The sequence below is a fragment of the Chelonoidis abingdonii genome, chromosome 21 (assembly GCF_003597395.2).
Source record: "Chelonoidis abingdonii isolate Lonesome George chromosome 21, CheloAbing_2.0, whole genome shotgun sequence".
In the NCBI taxonomy this organism is placed as follows: domain Eukaryota; kingdom Metazoa; phylum Chordata; order Testudines; family Testudinidae; genus Chelonoidis; species Chelonoidis abingdonii.
In genome coordinates, this window is record NC_133789.1 from 4,253,009 (window position 1) to 4,275,017 (window position 22,009).

The 22,009-nt window shown below is 42.4% G+C and overlaps 1 protein-coding gene across 1 annotated transcript in view; it reads left to right on the forward strand.

Moving 5' to 3' along the window:
- FBXO47 (F-box protein 47) overlaps window positions 1-14,396 on the forward strand; it is a 17,649-nt gene extending 3,253 nt beyond the window's left edge. The window contains exons 3-10 of the mRNA XM_032791341.1: window positions 1,664-1,740; window positions 2,849-2,926; window positions 3,518-3,626; window positions 4,763-4,939; window positions 6,332-6,478; window positions 8,202-8,344; window positions 9,106-9,265; window positions 13,908-14,396. Coding sequence (XP_032647232.1) covers window positions 1,664-1,740; window positions 2,849-2,926; window positions 3,518-3,626; window positions 4,763-4,939; window positions 6,332-6,478; window positions 8,202-8,344; window positions 9,106-9,265; window positions 13,908-14,020 — 1,004 coding nt within the window. The 3' untranslated portion in view covers window positions 14,021-14,396. The remainder of the gene's footprint in view (window positions 1-1,663; window positions 1,741-2,848; window positions 2,927-3,517; window positions 3,627-4,762; window positions 4,940-6,331; window positions 6,479-8,201; window positions 8,345-9,105; window positions 9,266-13,907) is intronic.
- The last annotated feature ends 7,613 nt before the right edge of the window (window positions 14,397-22,009 follow it).

Sequence of the window (22,009 nt, forward strand, 5' to 3'; positions counted from 1 at the left end):
GGCTCGCCATGTCAATTCCGGAACTCCGTTGAGGTTGGTGGAGTTCCGGAATCGATATAAGCGCGCACAGGGATTGATATATCCCGTCTAGATTAGACGCGATATATCGATCCCCGAGCAATCGATTTTAACGCGCCGATACAGCGCGTAGTCTAGACGTGGCCTTAGAAAAGACAACTGTTATTTAACTATCACTGTATGAACTCATCATTATAATAAGCATAGTCATTTAAACATGACATACTTAAAATATGTAAATCAGTGCAAATATCTATCATCTACTAAATGTAAGGGCCCAGTCCTGCTCCCATTAAAGTCAATGCCAAAATTCACATATACTTCAATAGGAGTAAGACTGGGCTCTAAGGATAAAATTTGCTTCTGTGTAGAGAGCCAGCACAAGGCTTATGCACTGCATTAATCTCACTTAAACCCACAAAGTGAAATCTTAGCTACGTTAAAGTCAATGGCAAAAAACTCCCATTGACTTCAATGAGGCTAGGATTTTTCACCCTCCAGGCTTAAATTGGACATGAGTAACACACAATTTTTGTGCTGCCCCTCTGAACAGGTGTGAATTTCACCATATGAAAGCAGGCCCAAACCTTTGCAATGGTAATAAAAAAGTTATCCCCAGGTTGACGACTGTACTCATGTTTGCAGGTATATTGTGAAAGACATTCATCTACTCTTTAGGGGTCTGATTACAAACCCATTGAAGTCAATGGAAAGTTGATTCTTTGCGGGGGTTGGATCAGATACCAGACTGATAAAGAAAATTATGTCTGCCATTTAAGAATGTTAACAACATACTTCCAGATTGGGAAAAGCGTCCTCTTCTGTAGATTTCTTGCATTATTAACAAACAAGATATATGTGGTGTTCTACCAGATGTTTTTGAGAGGAAAGATTTTTAACTCATTTGCTTTTCATTGGCTTAGAAAAATTGTTGCTTAACAAACAGCTGTTCTGCACTATAATGTATTCAAGCCCTTTGTATCCTAAGTTCTTCTAGCTTTGAATCTCATGTAGAAGAAAAAAAAATTCTACCACCTAACTATGTTTTATATTACAACAGTTCAGAATAACTTTTCTGTTTGACAATGTGGTTGGCTTAAAAGATTTTGGAAGCTCAGCTTTTGATGATATAAATAGAAAACTAGTGCATCTTCTTCAAATTTTACTTATTGTATCTCTCTTAACTGAAATATTTTTAGCAGCTGTAATTAAAAAACCAATATGATAATTTTTCAGGGCTCGAGCTGTGACTCACATGGAATTTAAAGCAACTTAGTAAACAAATTATGTCATGAGAGCCTGCACACTCCCCATCAGGCTTTCTGACATAAATGGGATCTCTATTACAAAGGCTAGCATACCCTTTTACAGTGCACAGCTCACCATAGGTGCTGGAACTAAGAGTGGGGGGGAGGGTGCTGCAGCCCCCTCGGCTTGAAGCCGTTTATATTATATACAGGGCTTATAGTTTGGTTCCCTTCCCCCCACTATAAAAATTGTTCCAGCACCCCTGCAGGTCATTGTAATGTATCACTTTCTTTTCTTGCAGAAATAGTGTGGTATTGTATTGCTTGTGCAGTGTATTCTTCAACTACTCCAATTATTTTCATCATTTGAATTATTATGTATGTGTTTCTTTTCACAGGTTTGTTGCTTAAAAGGTGTACACTACTGCTGCCCACAAAAGACAGGCTAAAGTACATACACAAGATACTCTCAGAAGTAAGCGCACACTCATTGCTCTGTGCTGAATATTTCTATAATCTTGTTTTGAACTATCACTTGCACCTATATTAACGTTTCAGTTTTAAAAATGCTGTTAATGTAATGATTTAAATTAATTCATTTAATTATTGACATATCTGTAATGCTCATCAGTGTAATATCATGAATTTACTAACTTGGAATCAGTCTCTTGTTGGTTAAAAATCTTCCTTGGATATTTAGGCTGATATTTCAAATCTTTGGCACCTGAAATTAGGTCCCTAAATCTATATTTAGGCATTTAAATAAGTGATCTGATTTTTCAGAGATGCTGATCCCCTAAAGCTTTAGACTGAAGTCAGTGTGAGCTGTGGGTGTTCAGAACTGTGTCTAACTTTAGGCACCCACTTTTTGAAAAATATGACCTAGGTGTAGGATTTTCAAAAATATCTAAAGGAGTTAGTTGCCCAACTCCTAGTGAAAGTCAATGAGATAGGTGCCTAATTCCTTCACATGTTTTTAAAACCCCACTCTTAGTGAGTATAATCTTCTATATAAGTATGATTTTTATGTTTAATTTTTAAAACAGGTCACTGTTGCCACTTTGTAACAGAATGAGCATAGGTTGAAATTCAGCCCTGTGAAGATATCCTACAGAAGGTCTATATTCCACTTAAATTCTGCTTAGAGGGCAAAGTGGTGCATAATGCCTTGGGCAGGCTCTCTGCACATGGTAAATTTTAACCATAATTAATTCAAAACATTATATTACCAAACTGTATTAGTTTCTGGAGGGGAAATGGTTATACATAGCAACAGACATTCTTAATAAAATATCACATCTGTCTGAAGACTTTAAGGTGGTCTGAATGAAAGTTCCCAGAGGACCAATGGCCACATCATAAAAAATATCCCTAATTGGCAGCCTTGTTGGGTGTCTCAGCGGAGATGCAAGGGTTGAGTGAATGTAGTGTAGAGAAAGAAATTCCTTATTAACCCTGGAGATAGCCCCTTGGGTCTGTGTTGTGGTAGATCAGCCGTGTGGGAAAGCTTCAAGCACAGAAGTGAGTTTATTGCCAGTTAAGCTACATTGATGAAATGAAGCAACAATGTTTTGTCTTTGCAGGTTTCCTGTTTTAAACTCAGTGGTTGCCCAAGCCCATTGCATTGCTTGGGATTACAATGCTATGGAGTGTTTTTACAGGTATAGTGTATTTTTCAAAGAAGAAGGCGGCAGGTATCATTAATATAAAAGAAACCAAAGATTGCCTTTTTAAAAATCTATCAATGCTGAAATACTCAGCCTTTTAAAAAGAGTGCAAATAAACATAATCATCATCCAGCTTAGTTATACTTTGAGAAGCAGTGGGCTGAAACTGCTTTGCAAGACATTTCAAAGTTTAACATGGCTTTCAGGTCCCAAACAATACATTTATTCAGTACCACATTTCTTTCTGGCTCTTAAAATAGTTAACGCTAAAGAATTTATCAGTCTGGATCTTATTACTAGCCAGTCTGGATTTTAATTTAAATTTGCAGTTTATTACCAAAGAATACATAGGGGGCCATTTCAGTACATTACTTGAAACATCAAATTCACAACACCCTAAACAGGGATTCTCTGATTTAAAGGCAACTGGCCCAAGGTCTGTAATTAAATGGAGGAATTGTTCTAGCTATTTGGGATGCAAATGCGTCCTCTCCATAAATACAGAAAAATTGATCATACATATGACTATAATAACAAGCATTGTGATTTAATTCTATTTATCTGTCCTTCATTTGGTGTCATCAGATCTTGACAGCAGGCTGGGATGAGCTAGAATGCCATCGTGTTTTTAACTTCCTCTGTGAGCTGAGCAATCTACCTCGCAAAGTACAGACAGTTGTCAGCAGCAAACCAGGTGAACACCTGAAACAAAAATGTCCTGGAAAATACAAATCATGATGATAATAAGAGTCTGTCATGGCAGCTATATCAACCTTTTGCTGTGAGTTCCGGAAATGGATTCAGATTATTACAGAGGAGATGCACCTCAGACTCAAGGATGGTTTGTGCTACATGATCCCTGCAGTACCTGATCCTTTCTTGATCCATATTTATGATGCTTTAGCTGCAGAAATGACAGAAAATGAGTGCTTTGACACTGGTAACATGCTTGCATGTATCTGAAGGAAATCAGCACCATTAAATGAATTTAGTTGTTTTCTGATGAAAACAACTAATTGACTTTTATCTTTGGCATGTTCTGTGTGGTGAAGTGTATCTCTTTGAGATGCAATTGATTTTGTTGGATCTTATCATTTCAATATGAAATGATATGTAAAATTTACATTCAGTGGACCTAATTCTCCACTGCATTACACCAACACCAGTGCAATCAATGGAGTTACACCAGCTTAAAACTGATGTGGTGCAGTAGAAAATCAGGACCAATATTTTATGCATATCCTGAAGCATTGCTCTAAAACCAAATATAACCACTCCAGAAATTCTCCAGCACAGTACTCAGTATTTCACTGGAAATGTTCACATGTGGCCTCCTGCATAAGTGGTTGTAGAAGGCAAGCATGTAATCAACTGCTTCTGTTTACTACTTTTGGCACCATATAATAGAGTCACAGGCAGAAAGAAGCTCAACAAAAGTCAAAAATAACAGTGTGCCCCTGAAAAAGAGCATGAGAAGTGGCAGAGAAAACATTGGGCAGACAGGTAGAATCAGTGGTTTGAAGCAGTGCAGTGTGTCTATTAGACTAAAGCAGTCATGAGATAGTTATAGCTCAGAATTTCAGGACCTTGTGATCTCAGTTACTCCAATTTAACACTAACTCAATGAGAGCTATGCATCTAGAATCTTAAAAATCCCACTAGGCACCTATCTACATATGTAGGAGCCTAAATACCTTTAAAAATCTAGCCCTATGTGCCCGTATAGCCTAAAAACCTTTTTCCCTCTCTCTCCCCATCTTTATAAACATGTTGAAATCACCAAAGTGCAATGCCTGATGGATTTATAATATACAAATTCTCTTGTCCTAGGAAGTGCCCGAAAGCTGGAATTACGGATAAGGTTATTCTGTCGCAGTGTCCTGCTAAATCACTGGATTCATCGAAGTGATTCTGCATTTTGGCTGACTCGTATCTTAAAACCGTGGCCAATGGTTAATCAAGCCCGGCTGTTGTACATCATTTTTGGGCCAGTTTCCTCTCTAAATGGTGAGTAAATTTAACATGATAGACCAAAATTTCTCCCTTAGAAAACAGGCTGTCTCACAGCCTGTGTAAATACATTGGTCCCCTGAAAGCTTATTTAAGGGTTGTATGGAATGGATTCCCCCTCAGTCAAGAGGTAGGGCTGTATATCCTGGAATGTCTGTGTGGACACTACTATAGACCATAAGTTGTAGTAGGAGCAACAAACTCTCTTTACCCATCGTTGTGAGCTTTTGGGCCAAAGCATACACACAAGTTGTGAACCCATTATTCCCTCTTCTGGTACTCCCCTGGACACCCCACAACAGCTCTTCTGGATTCCTGTGGAGAGAGTTGCCATGGATCTTTTCAGCAGTGTGCAGAGAACTGTGGGGTGCTGTGTAGTTTCTCTGCTTTCTAGCTCCATGTATGGCAGAAACACAATGGTACACTTTGTTGTGGGCCTTCTCATAGGACAGGAAGATTTCACCCCCAGAGGAAAAGCACCTGTGTTTATTGGATTTGACTTTAGAAGGGAACATTTACCTCCTATGGAGACTTATCATTCCTAATAAACTTACTCTTTTTCAAGATTTGACCACCACTCAGTTCATATTAATTTGGGCAGAACTTAAGCTTCCAGGTAATTGCTTGGACACATTACGAGAATGTTTAACAATGGTGCTGATTACTCGTGATTTACACCAGTGTGAGAGGGAAATCAAATCAATTAACCTCACTGATGTCACACAGAACATCTTAGCCATTTCCCAATACTTTTTTGTTTTGCTCCAGCTACATTACAGTAAACTCTTGAAGACAGAAACTCTGACTTTACTTACCAGTGTATGGCCATGCACTCCTATGATGTTACCTACAGGTCTGATTTTTCACAAGTTCTGAGCACACACAAATCCTACTGAAATCAAAGAGAGCACCACCACCTCTGAAAACCAGGCCCTTTATAAATAATGAAGTATAAAGTTTAGAACAATTTACCCCTTACCTGTTTAACATGGAGCTTTTTAAAATTGTTTATATTACAGTTTATGTGAAGAAATTACAGACTATGTTTTTCCTCTGTATTTGCCTACACTTGTGGTGTAAAGGTAGCCTTAGCACTGAACCAGAAGCATGTGTATCGCCCTTTGAAATCACATTCTCTTTTTCTCACTTAAATATTAATTCTGTGTTTCCTTAAAGCATCCAGTGATTCTGATTCACGTTGCAGTCTACACTGTCCCTTCTGCCACAAGTGAGATGAAATAAAAAGCACTTGTACAAATGGGGATTTATGCTTATGCCTGAATCACCCTTTTTTTTTTTTCAAGCCATGCTTTGAGGTCCCAGTATAGGTCTTCTTTGTTTAGCAAACTACATTGTCACTTAGTAGTGATTGTGATTAATGTTACCCAGGACATGTGGTTTGGCAGAAAATGATAGAAGGACCAACAGATGAGACCAGTTTAAAGGGTCTAGCTGATGCTATTAAACTACTGTATGACACAGAAGCTAAAGAGTGGACAGCAGATGATGTTATCAGTCTTGTGGATGAATTGTCAGGTATATTTTTGCCTTTATCATAGACTCATAGGATTATATGATCATGTCTCCTAGACTAAAGAGATATGTGTCAGATAATAAAAAACTGAAGCACATTGGGAATCTGAGTCCTCCCTAATCCCTTGCAGTAGCTGTACTATACTGGAAGGTCAATAAAACTGGAGGTTATGCAGTAGTCAGAGATGGAAGAGACCAATGCTGCTTATAAACCAAAGCCTTTTTTCCCAAAAGTGAAACGTTTTAAGTAATAACATATGAAAAACTTCAAAAATAAGTGTTCTGTTATCATGTTCAAGAGACACTATCACACTGTTTAGGTCCAAAATTTAGGTTTTGTTCAAAGCAAAGTTTTACTAAACTTTATATTAATAGATATATTTTCATGATCTTTTTTTAAATGTCAAGAAAAATCAATTTTTGTTTGACTTGAATCATTTTTCCTATAGCATTTCTACCCTGGGCATTCTTATTCTTGGGGTTGAGAACCAAAAAGTGACATTAATTAGAAATGAAGGAAACTGTCTAATGTATTTCCATTATTCAAGCTGTCAAATACAAATATAAACAAAAAAGATAAATAGCAAAAAGGTACACTAGATTTTTTTCAAATCTAATGTATGGTAGTTATTAATAACCAAACGTTGTCTTTATCAAGATTATCCCCAGAACTGATCCCATCCCATTGACTTTAATGTTAATGGTATTTGGATATTAACTCCTTGGTGTAACATTTATTGGCAACCCTTTGGAAGAGAGGTTCCACTTGTAATGAATTTGCTGGCTCTGAGTCTGCAGCCCGGAGAGCTCAGGGAGAGGTACCATGCAGTCCCATGGGCCCCCAGTGCTCCCTGTGGAAAACCCCAGCTGCAGGCAGGCTTGCAGGACTGTAGCCAGGGAAGGAAAGCACTGGGATGTGCTGAGCCTGGGCCACCAGTGCCAGGACAGGATACAACCTGGAAGGGGCAGAGAGAGGTACTGTGCAGCCTCATAGACCCCGAGTGCCCCCTCTCTCCATGGAAAATCTTGGCTGCAGGGACTGTAATTGGGGCTGCCCATTGGGCAAGGATGCTGGCACCACAGCCCATCACCTCCTGTGTGGGCAGCAGGTTCTCGGCCACGGGGGCTGCCCCATGCTATTGTCTCAGGTAAGGGCCATCTGCTTATTATTGGGAACTTTTGGATAATGGAAGCTTTATGCTGGGAACCAATAAGTTGCTAATAACAGGTATTATCCGCTGTAGTTTGATTTTTAATACAGGCGAGGACAAAAATTTTTAATGTGTTTTTTTCAAAACCTCTTTAAATACAAAGAATGGTGGCCTTTACTGAGAAAGACACTGGTCTCTGGAAAGGAATCCATTGCAAAGAATCCATGATTTCATAATTTGGTGGTGTTATGTTTTAAGTTTGGTTTGAGTTTGGAGAGACTGTATTATACATTTTATTATCATCAGCCTTAATACAAACAATCCCTATTGGCACCATAGTAACTCCATAGCTTCCAGCTGTGCTGCAGGTGTGTTTGAATGGGCTTTCTTCTCAAACATGTTGGATGGCTGTCAAATGCAGTGATTCATAAATTCAAATACTTCCAGAATTTTGTTCAGATAATTTTCTTTTAGTTTAATTGTAACCTACATTTTATAACTTTATATTTAACTAAATTATATTTCAGTCTGTTGAATCATAGGTAATGAAAATCCTTTGTGTTTTATTATAAAAGTGGTTCCCCGGGAGTGGCTCATGGAGAATAATGCTCGCCTCCTCATCCTGAGTGGGAACAACATCTGTTTCACCTTCATGGCTAGTAAAGCTGTAAATGGGAGGGCTGTTGAGCTGGCCAGGCTAGTGGTCTTTCTGGCTTTGGTGAGTAGCACTGAATAGAATGTTTCCTTGCATTTTGCCACTAAATCTGCAACACTGCTTTCCCAGGTCTGGGGCCTGATTCTCCTTCCACTTACACTAGGGCAACGGTTCTCAAACTGTGGGTCAGGACTCCAAAGTGGATCGTGACCCTCTTTTAATGGGGTTGCCAGGACTGGCTTAGACTTCCTGGGGTCAAAGCCCAAGTCCGAAGGCTTCAGCCATGAGTGGCAGGGCTCAGATTACAGGTCCCTCTGCCTGGGGCTGAAGTCCTTAAGCTTTGGCTTTGCCCCCACCCACCCAGGGTAGTGGGGCTTGGGCGGGCTCAGGCTTTGGTTCCCCATCCTGGGGTCCTGTCATAATTTTTGCTGTCAGAAGGGGGTCATTGTGCAATGAAGTTTGAGAACCCCTGCACTAGTGTGAAGCAAGAGTAACTACATTGAAATCAATGGGCCTTGTTCTGTTTTGCCCTAAGGCCCCTATGCACTGCTTGAAGGTAGTAGCTCTATCCCTAGGGAAAAATTATTACAGCATAAGGTGGGAATGGAGTTCTCCCACCTTCACAGCACTGGTGGAACAGCTCTGCCACAGCACCCTGTCCCGTAGGCCTTGGAATGGATTACAGAGCAGGACTGAAGTTGACTGTATTATGGGATAGTGCCTTAATTGTCTACTATGAATTTTAATACTTCAGCTTGTGTTATTTTGTTTTTTACCTCACCACCATCCTGGACACACATTATAATGTTTCTTGTATGTTCTAGGTCTGTGAGAAGGACTTGTACTGCATGGATTGGGCAGTAAAAATGATGCAGAAAGTCTGCAAGGTTTTCAGCACTCCAGGAGAAAGAAATAACTTCCTGCAGAGTGTGGAGAATGCATTTGCTCACATGATCATGGACATGCTACAGTCAGTAATGTCTGGTGAGTATCTATGCCTGACTGCAACAGGTGAGCCCTTTCAATGGGACATGCTCACTAGACAAGACTCCACCAGAGCAGGGGATGGGAGCTCCTGTATCATCACAACTTCAGCCAGGCCCCCTTCTTAGCTAACCAGAGCTACCCTGGAATGGGGTTCATTGGAAAAGATGGGCTAATCTTTTTATAATTTTAATGCCCTATTGGCTGATTGTTTTGTCATGTGGCTCGGATTATTTTGAGCTGGTTTTGTAAAGTGTGTGTGTGTGTGTTTAAAATTATGCTAGAGTGCTTAATGGTACAGCATTAGGAGAGATACTTTTTGTAGGAAGAAATAAATAAGCAAGTGTTCAGTGACAATATATTCAACCATAGGTGCTCAAAATATGTAACTTCATCCAGAGAGTGGGAATGAGATCTGTATACTTACACTAAGAGATTCCTAATGGTTTAGATGATGAAACTCACTTCATTTTTTTTAAACACATGACAAAAGTTATATCACTTATTTGATACATTTAAATCAGAGGTGCCCAAACTTTGCCCAAAGGATGGACACACTTTTATCTTGTCAGATGATAAAAAGCACCTAATTTGCATAAATTCTGACTAATTGCAGATACCCTTTCCTTCTGCAAGATACAGGTTTGAAGACACTATGGTCCTGATTCTCAGTTGCCCTGCCCCTCATCCAGGCATGGTAGTATTTTACATTAATTTTGCACTGTTCTGACATAGTAGCATTTTACACCCAGTTCTTCACTCACTCCACATGGATGTAAAGCAAGCATTCTCAACCTTTTTTTTTTCCCTGAGGCCCCCACAACATGCTATAAAAACTCCACTGCCTACCTCCACAACAGCTGTTTTCTGCATATAAAAGCCAAGGCTGGCCTTAAGGGGTAGCAGCCAGGGCAATTCCCCGGGGCCCTACACCACAGGGCACTCCACAAAGCTAAGTTGCTCAGGCTTCTGCTTCAGCTCTGAGTCGCGGGGCTCAGAGCCCCACACTTCAGCCCTGTGCAGCAGGGCTTAGGCTTTCTGCCCCAGGCCCCAGCGAGTCTAACACTCGTCCTGTCTGGCAGACCCCCTGAAACCTGCTCATGGCCCTCTAGGGGGCCCCGGACCCCTGGTTGAGAATCACTGGGAAAATGACACAAAGCACAGGGCAACAAGGACTCAGACTCTAGTAATTCCCATGTGCAGTGTTCCTTCATAATCCCAGTAGAAAACTCCTTGGAACAAGCTGGGGCATTGTATCTTGGCAGTTGGAGTCCTTTTGGTCTATCATTCCATTCAAAATCAGAGTGGCACAACTAAGTACTTACATCTCAGGCCACGTCTAAACTACGGGATAATATCGAATTAGCTAAAATCGGTTTTATAAAACTGATATTATAAATTTGATTTCATGCGGCCAGCACCTCCGAGGCGCGTTGCATTGGTGGGTAGCTTATCCCATGTCCCGTACCGCCCCTTGGATGTATCTGGTAAATGTCGTCAGTCATTCTTCCTCCGGGAAAACATCAGCTGACAATCAGGCTACTGGATGCCTGGCAGACGCCATAAGGGAGTTCAGCTTTTTTTTTCCGCACCATATGTGTAGAGAGAGGCAATACTTCAGGCTACACGAAGCATTCACTTGCTTTTTGCATGATAGCAGAGATGGTTTACGGTTGTTCTGTACAGATGATGAAACTGGGCATGAGATGACGGTTATCTCTCCCCCTCTGTACTGTCCGCTGCTATCATGAGTGCTAGCCTGGCAATCGGCCGGGGCGCAATGCAAAAGCAAAATTGGGATTGACTCACTTGGGACTGGAGTCCAATCCCCCTTACTAAAATAGAGTATCCTGCCTAGAATAAGGGGCAAGTGTATTAGAGGAACCAGTGTATCGAGAGCACAGCTGCTCCGTGAGTATCACAGGGGGTGCCCTGCAACAACCACCCGTTGCTTGTCCCTCTTACCTGGCTAACCGTGGCAGTGTTCCCCCCATTTGTTGTCATGAGAGAATAGCAGGATAAGAAACAGAGGAAATAGTGAGATAAAATGAGGGGGAGGGCAGCCTCACCGGGGCTAGGAAACAGGCAGTACATAATCTTTTCTTTAAACGGAAAAGGGGCGAATGAATGCTCAGCCCCCCAGTTGCTATGATGAAGATGGTTAAACCCAGCCGTTCTGTACGCATCACTGGAGTACTGGGAGTCATTGCCCATTTTAACACCCAGGCCCACCGGCCAGCCTCACCTGAGGCCAGCCAGGAGCACTCACGGGCTGATGGCGACTAAGGATATCAGTTCATCTTGCACCATCTAACCACCGGGGAGGGGAGAGGAGCGGATACTGGCTATTCACTGCTGCAGAGCATCACGTCTACCAGCAGCTTCAGTACACATAGGGTGACATTAGAAAAGTCAATGAAATGATTCTTCCCTTTTCTTTCACGTGGTGGTGGGGGGGGGGAACTGAGGGAGCTATTCCTGAACCACGCCAGACAACTGTGTTTTGAAACTACAGACATTGGGAGACTTCAGCCAAGAATGCAAAATAACTTTTCAGAGACTGCTGTGGACTGTGGGGATAGTCTGGAGGTCCTCAAGTAACCATCCCCATCATCCATGAGCCGTCCTTTGAGTCTCTGGCTTTCCGTTACGCTTGTCATGGCAGCAACTGTGTGATCCCTGGAGAGTTTTTTTCAAACGCTTTGGCATTTTCATGTTCTGTAACAGAGCCTCTGATACAAACAATTTGTCTCCCCAATACAGCGATCAGATCTAGTATCTCCGTACGTGTCCATGCTGGAGCCTTTTTGGATTTGAGACTGCACGGCCAACCGTGTGATCAAGAGCCCACGCTGGGGCAAAAGGAAATGTAATTCAAAATTCGTGGGGCTTTTCCTGTTTTACCTGCCGCGCCCGAGTTCAGATTGCGTCCAGAGCGGTCAGTGGTGGCACTGTGGGCATACCGCCCGGAGGCCAATAACGTCGATTTCTGTCCACAACTAACGAAATCCGATAATGTTAATATCAAATTTTAGCGCTACTCCTCTTTGTCGGGAGTGGAGTTACAGAAATCGATTTAAAGAACCCTTTATATCGATATAAAGGGCATTGTAGTGTGGACGGGTACAGCGTTAAATTGATTTAACGCTCTTTAAATCGATTTAAACACATAGTGTAGACCAGGCCTCAGCCTAAGCAGGCTCTGCTGCTCCTCTGCAGGTTAGCAATAGGAATGCATGCCCCAACCCCTGAACGCTCCGATCATCTTCCTGGAGTGTCAAGCCCGTTTCACTGGGCACTTAGTATTCATACATTCACTGCTCCCAAAGACGTGGAACACTCCAACTTATCAGTTTCACCTCGGATCACTGCTCCATTTGACACACAGCACTTATATATGTTCATAGTGAAAACAAGCAGAAGTTTATTTAACAAAGAAGAGACTCAAATGATAGCAAGCAAAAGTATTGGACACAAATGGTTACATATACAATGATAACACGAATCCTAGAACGTAGACTTGTTTAACAAAATACTCTCATGGCTGATAAAGTATTGCTCATCAACGCTTTCTAGCCAGGCAGGCTGTGATCCCTTTTTCTTAAACAAGACACATTGCCAGCTTGCCCCCGAGGTAAAGGATACAAGCGTGTTGTTTTGATTCCCCAGCTATACAAATCCCTTCCTTTGTCTTCATTCATAAATGGGATGCCCTCTGCTAGTTGTTTTTTCCTGTGTACTCCTTTCTTGCAGATTTTTTGATCTTTTGTCAATTTTGCAATCTTGATTAGCCAGTGGCTCGGTGTGCAAATGACTTACATTGAGAGAGACAGACACAATATACAATGATCAGACAGAGAAATAAGCATCTGCTACCACCTTCCTGAAAACAACCTGACTGAGGCATGTTATTTTCTGTGGAGAGGGGGGGCTCAGTGGTTTGAGCATCAGCCCGTTAAACCCAGGGTCGTGAGTTCAATCCTTGAGGGGGCCGCTTAGGGATCTGGGGCAAAATCGGTACTTGGTCCTGCTAGTAAAGGCAGGGGGCTGGCCTCAATGACCTTTCAGGGTCCCTTCTAGTTCTATGAGATAGGTACATCTCCATGTATTACTAAACTCCAAGGCTTTAAGAACATAATTTTCAGTATAGGTACATAACTTCTCAAATATTGTCAGTGTATACATTTCACAACAATTATGATGACCAGTGGCCTACTAGCTTTCAGTAGTGCATGCAGGGCCAGCTCCAGGCACCAGCTTAGCAAGCAGGTGCTTGGGGCGGCATGTCCAGCTATTCTGCAGCAATTCGGCAGAGGGTCCCTCACTCCCGGTCGGAGCGAAGGACCTCCTGCTGAATTGTCACAGATCGCGATCGCAGCTTTTTTTTTTTTTTTTTTTGCTGCTTGGGACGGCAAAACCCCTGGGCCTACTTGCGTGCTGTGCTTTGGTGAATTATTGTGTGCATCTGACATAGGGGATCCCTGTTAAACTTTATCCCCTGTCCTCTGCCAGTTGGCATCAAGAGGTACCTGGCTCATACTTGGCCTCTGCTAAGATACTATGTAGTTTCTGAGATCTTCTCCCTACAAATGAGCTCTTTGTTTTCCTTAGCTATTGTTAATGTTTCCCTTCTGGTGCTTAGGAGATCGTGATGAAGAAGACAGCAGCTTTTTGAACTTGTTCCACCTTGTGAATGCACAAGCTAACTTCCATAAGGAAATTCTGTATCTGACCATGAGAAGCACCTCTACCTAAATACTTCGAATTTCAGGCTTTTAGAGAATACTACAGTGATTCAGACAGGTGGCCTTTTTCTCCATTTACTTTCTCACACATAGAAAACAGTGTCCACCTACTTTTTAAATTCACTCTCCAGCAGTTGCTTGCAAAGTTTTAGCAGCTACAAAAATAGAAAATATAATAGCCAGTTAAATCTGGAGCTATAACCTCTGCAGAAGCTGCAGGAGGCTGACTGGAGATGCTAGTGAAATACAAAGTAGAAGAATTACTTAAATCTATGAAGACATATTGAGGCATCTCTAAGAAACTACAGCATGGTTTGTGCAATAAACTTGTCTAAGCCTGTATGTCAGGATGTGCTGAGGAGCCTATCTGTGGCATTCCATGGTTTGGCTGTTATGGGCGGGAATACACACTGCATTCTTCTCCCACTGTGTATGTTTGGGTACAAAATAACAATGACATGGTGTTAATATTTGATGTACATCCACAAATTAAAGAATGTTATCTTAGTTCAGAACAGAAAATATTTTGCTTTTTTAATGTTGTTTTCTCTTTGGAATCCATTAAGACAAAACCAATGTAATGAGAAAGGCATGGCCAGGTTTCTCCAGTTCAGCTCACACCTGGGTGTCTATAATTCACTCTTACATTCTTTTCTTCAGAACTAGCTATCCTGCATGGATTGTGCATTAAGTTTCAGCACTGAAGGAGACAGTCTCTGGAAAGAGTCCTAGCTTTTTAAGGAAGGCAAAAATTAGTTGTTTTTTTTTACAGCACATGCCTATCACCCATAAAGCAAAGAAACTTCAAACTGTACCTTTGTGCTAAATATAATAACTGGACAGTTAAAAATATTATATGTATCTGGAACTCTGCAAAGTTGAAGGATGTTTAATGCATGTAGACATTCTAAGATCACTGTTTTTTATTAAAGTACACAGATATGTATCCTATTTACAAAAAGTTTTATACTTCTGGTACATAGCTTTAAAAATTGAAAATATTTAAGATGTGCTAACAGTATTTATTTCATTTTGGATTAGTTACACGATGGTTATTTTCTTCATATTATTAAAATACCTTTTCCCCCCATCTGAAATATTTCCAAATTATTTAAATATGTGCCAAATTTTGCCCTTTGAGACAGCTGTTCATCTCCAAGAGGCAGATCCGCAGCTGGCATAAATTGTGGAAGCTGACAATTAACACCAGCTGAAAATCTGCACCTAATTGATTTCAATGGTAATGAGCTGATAACAACGCCTGATGTTTTCTATTTAAAAAGATCCTTTTTCTGAAACACATCCAAGGATAGAATTTGGCTGCATGTATGGGTGGGAGTGGAAGGTAATTTTTTTTTTTTTTTGCTAACATTCACATAGAAACTTAATTGTGCACCAATAGATGTCAGAGATGACACCAATCATTTAAAAACAAAATATGAAACATACTGGTATGTTAATATTGTGTTTAAAATCCAGAACATGGATTTTAAAAAAATTTTAAAACACATTTTTGTTGTCTCACTTTTGTGTAATAATTGACCTATTTTAAAATAAAATACAGAATAATGGGAAGGATCTGTAAAGTCATTGTGATGTTTGTGCTGTAGCCTAGTGAAAAAGATGCAAATATAAATGAGACAACACAAATATGTTGTAGGTCTTACACCAGTACATGCTAATTCTAGAGACCCATGAGTGAACCATACCCATAAGTGAAGGCACAACAGCAATAAATTGCAGCAAATCACAAAAATGCCATAAAATTGCAGCTATGCAAGAAAGTGGGGGCCTTTTGATTTAATAGCAACATATGATAAGAAACTGACCACCAATATTAGTCCACACTCATAGCAAATCTTCAAGGACTTTTAAGTTTATGGATGTGCCAGCTTGAAATGTTACAATGTTCCCAGTATCACAATAATTAGTGGCTTCTTTTTAATAGATACAATAGCTCAGGGAGCATTTGGCATTAGTCTCAATTTGTTGGTGCTCCAGTCTTTCCTTCCTGAGATTTTCCTTTGCAAACAACTGAAGTTCACACCTCTTGTCCTGAAACAGAAGCTCCTAAATAGGTTTGTTTAAACTGACTGACAGCTCAGCACAGCCAGCTTTGTAGCCAGAAGTCTTGTGTCAGGATCCCCTTACAGCTCCCAAATTTATTACTAACCATGTTTATTAGGGTAGTGCCTTCAGGCCTACCAAGAATGGGCCCTATTGTGCTAAGCACTGTACAAACACATAGGAGTAGGTGGCCCTGCCCCAGAGAACTTACAATCTAAATGGACAAAACAGACAAGGAGAAGGGGCATCATTAAGCAGCATCACACTGATTAAGTCAATAATCAAATGGGAGACTGAAGAAAACCCAGTGTGCTGAAGGAATTGGGGATGATGATGATGACAGTTCAGGAGTTGGCACTTTTTCTTCTCAGTTAGTACTGAACTGGTGTCCCTATGATGTTAAACGGGCACTGAACTCTTAGAAATGCTCACGGCCGCCCAGAGGAGGGGGCAAGTGGGACAATTTGCCCCAGGCTCCGCAGGGGTCCCCACGAGCATGGCTGAAGCTTCCCCACCCGGCCCCAGTCTCCTCCCCACCCGTCTCCTGGAGCCTCAGCCCACGCAGCAGCAGCAGCAGCAGCAGCAGGGCCCCTGAGGCCCCCCCCCCGCTCAGAGCCGCGTGGTGAACGGGCACGGTTGCGAGGAGCTCAGCTCTGCGTGGCGCTCCCAGCCCCCCCCAGACCACGTGGCTTTGAGCGGGGAGGGTCTCGGACCCCGCCCCTGACCACGTGGCTCTGAGCAGGGCAGAGCTCAGGTCTCGCCGGAGACACGCTGGAGCTGTTGAGTGGAGTTACTGGATACGCTGAGTCTCCGGGTGAGAGGGAGCCAGGGTTAAGGGGCAGGGAGTCCCGGGGACAGGGAGGGGGCAGAGGTTGAGAGAGTGGTCGGGCGACAGGGAATGCGGGGGTTGGATCGTGGGTGTTCCAGGGGGTCTGTCAGGACTCAGTGGGGGGTGGCTAGGGGTTGGGGCAGTCAGGGGACAGGGAGCAGGGGTGGGGTCCTGGGGTGGTAGTGGAGGGTCTCTGGGGGAGGGGGGCAAGGAGCAGGATGAGTTGGGGATTCTGATGGGGGTGGGCAGTCAGGTGCAGGAAGTGGGTGGGGGTTGGATAGGGGGCAGGCGCTAGGCTGTTGTGGAGGCACAGCCTTCCCTACCCTAAAGCTCATTCAGCAGTTTGAGGCTTGCAGAAGAGCCAAGCTGTTAGCTTTTCCATTAGGGCTACCATCCTTTTTCACTTCTCAAAATGCCAAATTATAGTCTATAATTTAATTTCAGTGCCCATAGGGAGATTCATGTCAGGGGAAGGTAGCTTCATTGAAAATTAGCCACGGGGGAGGGATCACATGAGAAGAGCAATATTCTACACCACCTACCTCCTTCCCAACCCTTCCCAAGGGAGAACCCTCCCTTACATTTCCTGAGGTTCCAGAGGGGTTAATTCAGTGGTTCTCAAACTTCTGTACTGGTGACCCTTATCACAGAGCAAACCTGTGAGTGTGACCCCCCCTTATCAATTAAAAAACACTTTTTTAAAATATATTAACCTTATTATTTAGCCCACCTCAAACCGACTGCTTTGCCTCTAGCATTTATAATAATGTTAAATATATTTTAAAAAAGTGTTTTAATTGATAAGGCGGGGTCACACTCACAGGTTTGCTCTGTGAAAGGGTCACCAGTACAGAAGTTTGAGAACCACTGAATTAACCCCTCTGGAACCTCAGAAATGTAAGGGAGGGTTTCTCCCTTGGAAGGGTTGGAAGGAGGTAGGTGGTGTAGAATATTGCTCTTCTCATGTGATCCCTCCCCCCGTGGGCTAATTTTCAATGAAGCTACCTTCCCCTGACATGAATCTCCCTATGGCACTGAAATTAAATATAGACTATAATTTGGCATTTGAGAAGTGAAAAGGATGGTAGCCCTAATGGAAAAGCTAACAGCTTGGCTCTCTGCAAGCCTCAAACTGCTGAATGAGCTTTAGGGTAGGGAAGCTGTGCTCCCAACAGGCCTAGCCCTGCCCGCCGTATCCAACCCCGCCCCACTTCCTGCACCGAACCATGTCTCCCAGAACACTGGCGCACGGGAATGTCTGCATTTTAAAGCAGCAGTCTCCCTTGGTTATTCTCGCTGCAGGTCTGTGCACAGTGTTGGGACAACACTAGCTGCAGTTCTTCTAAGTCACTGATGCATCTGAACTGATTGTAGCAGGTTCAAAAAGTTTTGGATTTTTTTTTTTAAGCATTTTTTGTTGTTGTTTCTTTAAACAGTCAAACACAGCAAGCAGCAGATATTTGGCCACACACTTCTGAAACCCCAAACCATATTCAGGTTATGGCAAACTAATTTCAGCTTTTCAATTAAAAAAACCACAACAAATTTTGAAGGAAAGCAGACGTTGTCCGTGATATTTTTCTGCTTTTTAAAAACCCCTAGTTTTCAGTCCAGAAACAGTTTTGACGGCACATATATTTGTCCAACCCTTTTAATGAGCTTTAGTGCCTTGTAGCACTAGCTGATGCTGAGACGCAGTGATACCTTGTAAAGAAGTTTTCTCAAAACTGGATTTGTGCTGAGATGCAGAAGGTTTATTTTTCCCAGGGCCGGCCATGGGGGAGGAGCAAGTGGGGCAATTTGCACTGGGCCCCACAGGGGCCCCCATGAGAATATAGTATTATAATTTTTTTTATGGAAGGGGACCCCAAATTGCTTTGCCCCAGGCCCCCGAATTCGCTGGGCGGCCCTGGAAATGCTCAGTGAAATCTTGGCCCTATTGAAGTCAATGGCAAAATTCCCATTAACTACAATGCAATCAAGAGTTCGCCCTGAGTCTGTTTATATAGGAAAAGACAACACTTCTGATCACTAAAGATCATATAGTAGTTCTTAAAAGAGTAGGGATATTGGTCCTGATATCATGGCTAAATTTCATCCTGGGCAATTACATTTCTCCTACATAAAACTCCCCCTGCAATTTCAATTGGATAAGGGATTCGTCATATCCCATCTTCAGCTGTTGTGTGGTGTTGGCAGTGCCTTGTTAAACAGCTGCCACATTCCACTCTGAATTAGTTGCATTTGGGATATGGCTAAAGTGATTGTTATGCATAGTTGGTTAGGTTGCTAAAGTCCTTTGGGGAAAGAAAGCATTTATGGAAGGATATAATTAGTGTCCCTGGTTTTACATCCAGCTGAGGAGCCATTCCACACATTCCTCTCTGCTCTCTCAGTCTTTATCGCTTCAGATTGTTGAAATCAGATATACAGACTCAGGAAACTGAGGTTGTTGAACATTTTATTTATATTCAAGCGTTGCTTCCCATAGCATTTAGAGTTTCCATTTTAACTGCTTTGTGCGGGAGGTGAGAAGGATTAGGTTCCTCATTTTAGGGGTGTCACCCTTTTTAAAGCCCTGACTATGACTCTCAGTTGGGCCATGGCAGTGGCATGCTGTGTAATGCAGTTTGGGCTGAAGCAGATGCACTGGAGAACATCAGTTTGGATCCACAGGCAAAGATATACACACTGTACTTCTCTCTGGGGGAAACTTTTGTACTGACAGGAGATTGTACTATGTCAGGTACTCAGCTGGCACTGATAACTATAATTCCCATCTTTATGTAAACATTTGTTTGTAGAAAGTCTTATCAACAGATATCAATTAATCCTTGCCATTTGTACCCCAAAAGTGCTTATATAAGCCACAAACACTACAATTCAGAGTAAATTTCCTCCTAATTACAGTGATGTCATGTGAGTTAAGGATGCATGAAGCTTTTTTCCATTACAAAACTTCTATTTCCAGGGGTGTATTGCTTCCCAGCAAGAATCAACTGCAGGGGGAGACCAGCCATACAAAAATCTTACCTTCTAGGAGGGTTGTTTTCATTGTAACAATACAACCTGAAATAAACATTACATGTGATGCTTATTACACAGTAGTGGTTGACTAAGTCTTTCATGTTGTTGGTTTGCATTCCATTTTTAACCCCAGAAAACTGTTTGCATTTATCCAGAATAAAAAGTGTCTGTTGTGTGGACTAGCAGTCTGGAGGATGAGGAAGAATTAAACATGACTGCAGTGGTCAGGCCAGTGCTCAGATGGATATGGTATACCTGCACTGCTCACTGCTACTGAGTCAAAATTCCTGCTCCCATTCCTGGAGTGTTCTAGCTAGTTGCCACCCTCTACCCCAGAAGTAGCTGCATTTAAGCAATACCCAGTGATAAGCAGTGAGTGATCAGTGAAAATGAAAGGTGATGTGTCTGAATAAGATACTATTGTGATATTCAGATTTTGCTCTCATTTTTTGTTTTCTTAGCTTTTTAAACTTTTTAAAGAAAAATATATATATATACTTTCTAAAACTAAAAAACAGCAGGTACTTATCCCAGGGGTGGGTGGTATCTATGTGGCCACAAAACAATGAACAGTTACATTTCCTTAATACCAGCATGGAGGTCAGGTTGCTTTGTATTTGCTCTTCAAATGCATTACAGCTCAGACATTCTGCCAAGGGCATTTATAAGTCTTGACATCTGCACTGTCCAATGGCTGCTCTTCCTGGGGTTTTTCTCTCTCCAGCTTTTCGGGAAGCGGGTTGCTTGTGAAGGGTTAACTCTTTCTCCTGATGGCTCTGGCATTGCTGCTGCTGAGGATAAGGTGACACTTGTCTGACCCAGGCCTGAGAGCTGCAGAAACCCCAAACATGCTTAAGGATGGGAAAACTGCACGTATATAAACACAAGTGACAAAAGGCATCAGATTTATCAACGGGGCAGCAAAGTGGGAACGTGGGAGCTGTTGCTAAAATGATAAGTGAGAGCGCCAGATATTGCAAAACACCCATCTGCCTCCATTCAAAGCATGCAACCAGACTTGCTTATTTTATCTATAACTAACATTATATTTTACTTCTTTCTCAGTGGGACCAGAAATCGCTAGTGCACATAGCATGGTTATTAAAGGCAGCGGAAAGCCCTTGATATGACTGGGAGTAACTGATAGATAAAGCTGGAGGAAAATATAACATTATATATATTTAATCAGGCTGCTTAGAATAGTTAAACAAAAAGGTGTCTCTCTCCCCCCACATCAGCTACTGTGCAGGAAACAGCTTCTGTGATGCCAGCAGCATGTCTGGGTCAGAAAGCCTGTGAGAGCACTGACTGAAAACAAGAGCATTGCAAACAAAACTAACCATCACCTTATTCCCCAGCAATTAAAATGGTTTGGAGCAAATCCTCACCTGGACGATGCTTTGATTGGCAGGATGGCTGGCTGCTGTGCTTCATCCTTCCCCTGCACTGCTGTTGGAGCTCTTAGAGCAGGTAGATGATATAGGAGAGGATCACCAGGCCGATGATGGCAAAAAACATTAAGATGAAAATATCCAGCATGGCGGATGTGGCGGAGGCAGGGGCACAGGCTGCCTGTTTGGACTGCAGGGGAGGGAGAGCCTGAGCCGCAGATGCTGCTGCAGTGAGGGAGGCAGGCACGGTGGCTGTAATGGCAGAGAGGAGGACTAGCCTAGATCTCGTTCCCCAACCCCCACAGTATTTCCCTCCTCTCCCAGCTGGAGGACAGGGAGCCATGCCCAGGACAGAGTGAGGATGCCTGATCATACTGAGCTATAGCTTTTCATCAAGGACCACAGCAGAGTTTTAAAAAAATGAAAAGGAGGGGTCAGGGTGGAGAGCAAAGGTTCAAACTAAGGAGGAGCCCCCCCCGGTTCCTAAGGATCTGACTGTACACAAAGGGGCTCAGCCCACAGTTGAGCTAGCAGGAAGAGTTGCTTTGCCACCCGCTGATTTGAACAGACCAAGCACCAGGCTGCAGCTGGTTCAGAGGAGGCTGAGCTAAATGGATGCATTGCTGCTAATATTTGCAGCTATGGGCCCAGGCTGGGCAGAGTCACAGGTAGGAGCGAGGAAATG